The following is a 1,950-nucleotide window of genomic DNA, read 5'->3' as shown; positions in this document are numbered from 1 at the left end:
ACACACACACACACACACACACACACCCTGTACGTCCTCTGTGTCATGGAACATGAAGTTTCTTTTGTGTGGGATGTAGTTTGACATGGAAGTTAGAGACGCTGACACTGCCTTCATGTCTCTGCCTCTCTGATCTGCTCTCCTTCCTCGGCTGTGTGCGTGTGTGTGTGTGTGCGCGCTGAGGAAACATGGTGACAGGTTTCCTCTTTGTGGAGGTTTGATTTCTGTCTTCTGAAGTTCAGACAGGTTTGTTAAAGTGCCACTCAGGGGCTTGTGCGGCTGTCAGCGGAGCGGAGTTGAACTCTCTTTGGGTGCGAGGCACCGGCGGCTCTGCAGCTACACAACACATGCTGCGTTAACTCAAACCGACAGCACCGAAGGCACCTGCGGACAAGGGGGAATACCTGAAGCTACGGCAGAGTAGCGTCAGACAGTCAGGATGGAAACCCCTTCCTGCTTGTTACACAGGAGAGCCACTGTCCCCTACTACGTGAGCCCCGTCTCTGCGTAACGTCGAGTTTTTCCTGCATGTCTCTACGACGTGGAACGTTAGACAGCCAATCACAGACATTATTAGATCCTGGTAGAAGCATGCTGCGTGCTGATTGGCTCACTGATGCTGATGAGATTTACTCCTTAGGGATTTAAACTGGGTATTGAATGACGAGGTATTTGCAGCTATCGAATGGCCACCCGTGTATGTTAATCAGTTATCATAAATGCTGATACCAATCAATCGGGAAATGCTTGATATCGGCCGATAATATCGGCCAACCGAAATATCGGTCGGGCTCCACCTTCAAGTAAAGTGTTACCTTTGTTTCTTTGTAAAGTCCGAGCCCCTCTGACTCTGTTTGTGACCGCAGGCCTTGCTGCAGGCCCACGACGTGGTGGCCCACGAGGTTTACAGCGACGAGGCTCTGAGGGTGACACCCCCCCCCACCTCGCCCTACCTGAACGGAGACTCGCCCGAGAGCACCAACGGAGACATGGACCTGGAGAACGTCACCAGGGTGCGCCTGGTCCAGTTCCAGAAGAACACAGATGAGCCAATGGTACACCGTTTTAAACATGTTTTTACTGCACTCCCTCACGCTCAGGACGCAATCACACGCTTCGTCTTTTTTGGAAAAGAAAAAGTTGACTAGGGCACTTTTGTAGTTTAAAAAAAAGGTAAAAAAAAGATAAGAAGCTGGCAGCATTTTGTTTCCAAAAGAATTCAACTGAGAGCATCTTTTGTTGCAATTCTTTTGTGCCTACAGCAATTAGACTGCACAACAATAGACCTAAAAACTCTAAGCATTTAAAACTATGAGCATACTTTATATATCAGGACTCTATTGTATTGATTCATACATGCTTGTCTTGTTTCTTCAATGTTCTTTCTCCTTTGTCTGTCTTGTCCTTGTTTTTCCTTTCTTAGGGTTTTGTATTTTTAATGTAATTCAGTAGGCCGTATACGTAACAGTGGAGCATGTAATGGTGACCACATGAATTTCCTACTTAAAATAATAAAAAGTTTACCTTGACCATATAACAACTTCTGCCACAGAATCCTACTGCGCTATGTGGATGCGGTGTGAGATGAAACAAAGCGGTCGAGTGCCAAAGCGAGTTCCCTGAACAGGAAGCACTCAGTCCTGTCATATGACTCGCTGTGCTCCCACTGCTAGCACATGTCCATCTATCCGCACCCTCTCCATTAGTTTGGGTTTGTTTGGAAATGACGTGTCTCCCTGCTCCACCTGTCACTGTTGTCTTTCCAAAAAGCGCTTAACTAGGGGTGGAGCTGCAGAAAAAAGACAGCGGTGATGGAATTTAAAGGTCCCGTGGCATGAAAATTTTACTTTATGAGGTTTATATTAGACATTAATATGAGTTCCTCCAGCCTGCCTATGGTCCCCCAATGGCTAGTAATGGTGATAGGTGTAAACCGAGCCCTGGGTATCC

At 47.0% G+C, this 1,950-nt stretch overlaps 1 protein-coding gene across 1 annotated transcript in view; it reads left to right on the top strand.

Annotated features, from left to right (window-relative positions):
* The window catches only part of caska (calcium/calmodulin-dependent serine protein kinase a), a 195,624-nt gene that overhangs the window by 165,224 nt on the left and 28,450 nt on the right, over positions 1-1,950 (top strand). The window contains 1 exon segment of the mRNA XM_032529385.1: positions 867-1,055. Within this exon segment, the coding sequence (XP_032385276.1) occupies positions 867-1,055 (189 nt within the window).

The sequence above is a fragment of the Etheostoma spectabile genome, chromosome 11 (assembly GCF_008692095.1).
Source record: "Etheostoma spectabile isolate EspeVRDwgs_2016 chromosome 11, UIUC_Espe_1.0, whole genome shotgun sequence".
NCBI lineage: Eukaryota > Metazoa > Chordata > Actinopteri > Perciformes > Percidae > Etheostoma > Etheostoma spectabile.
Note: the sequence above shows the minus strand (reverse complement) of the source record. Positions and strands in the feature narration are given on the sequence as shown.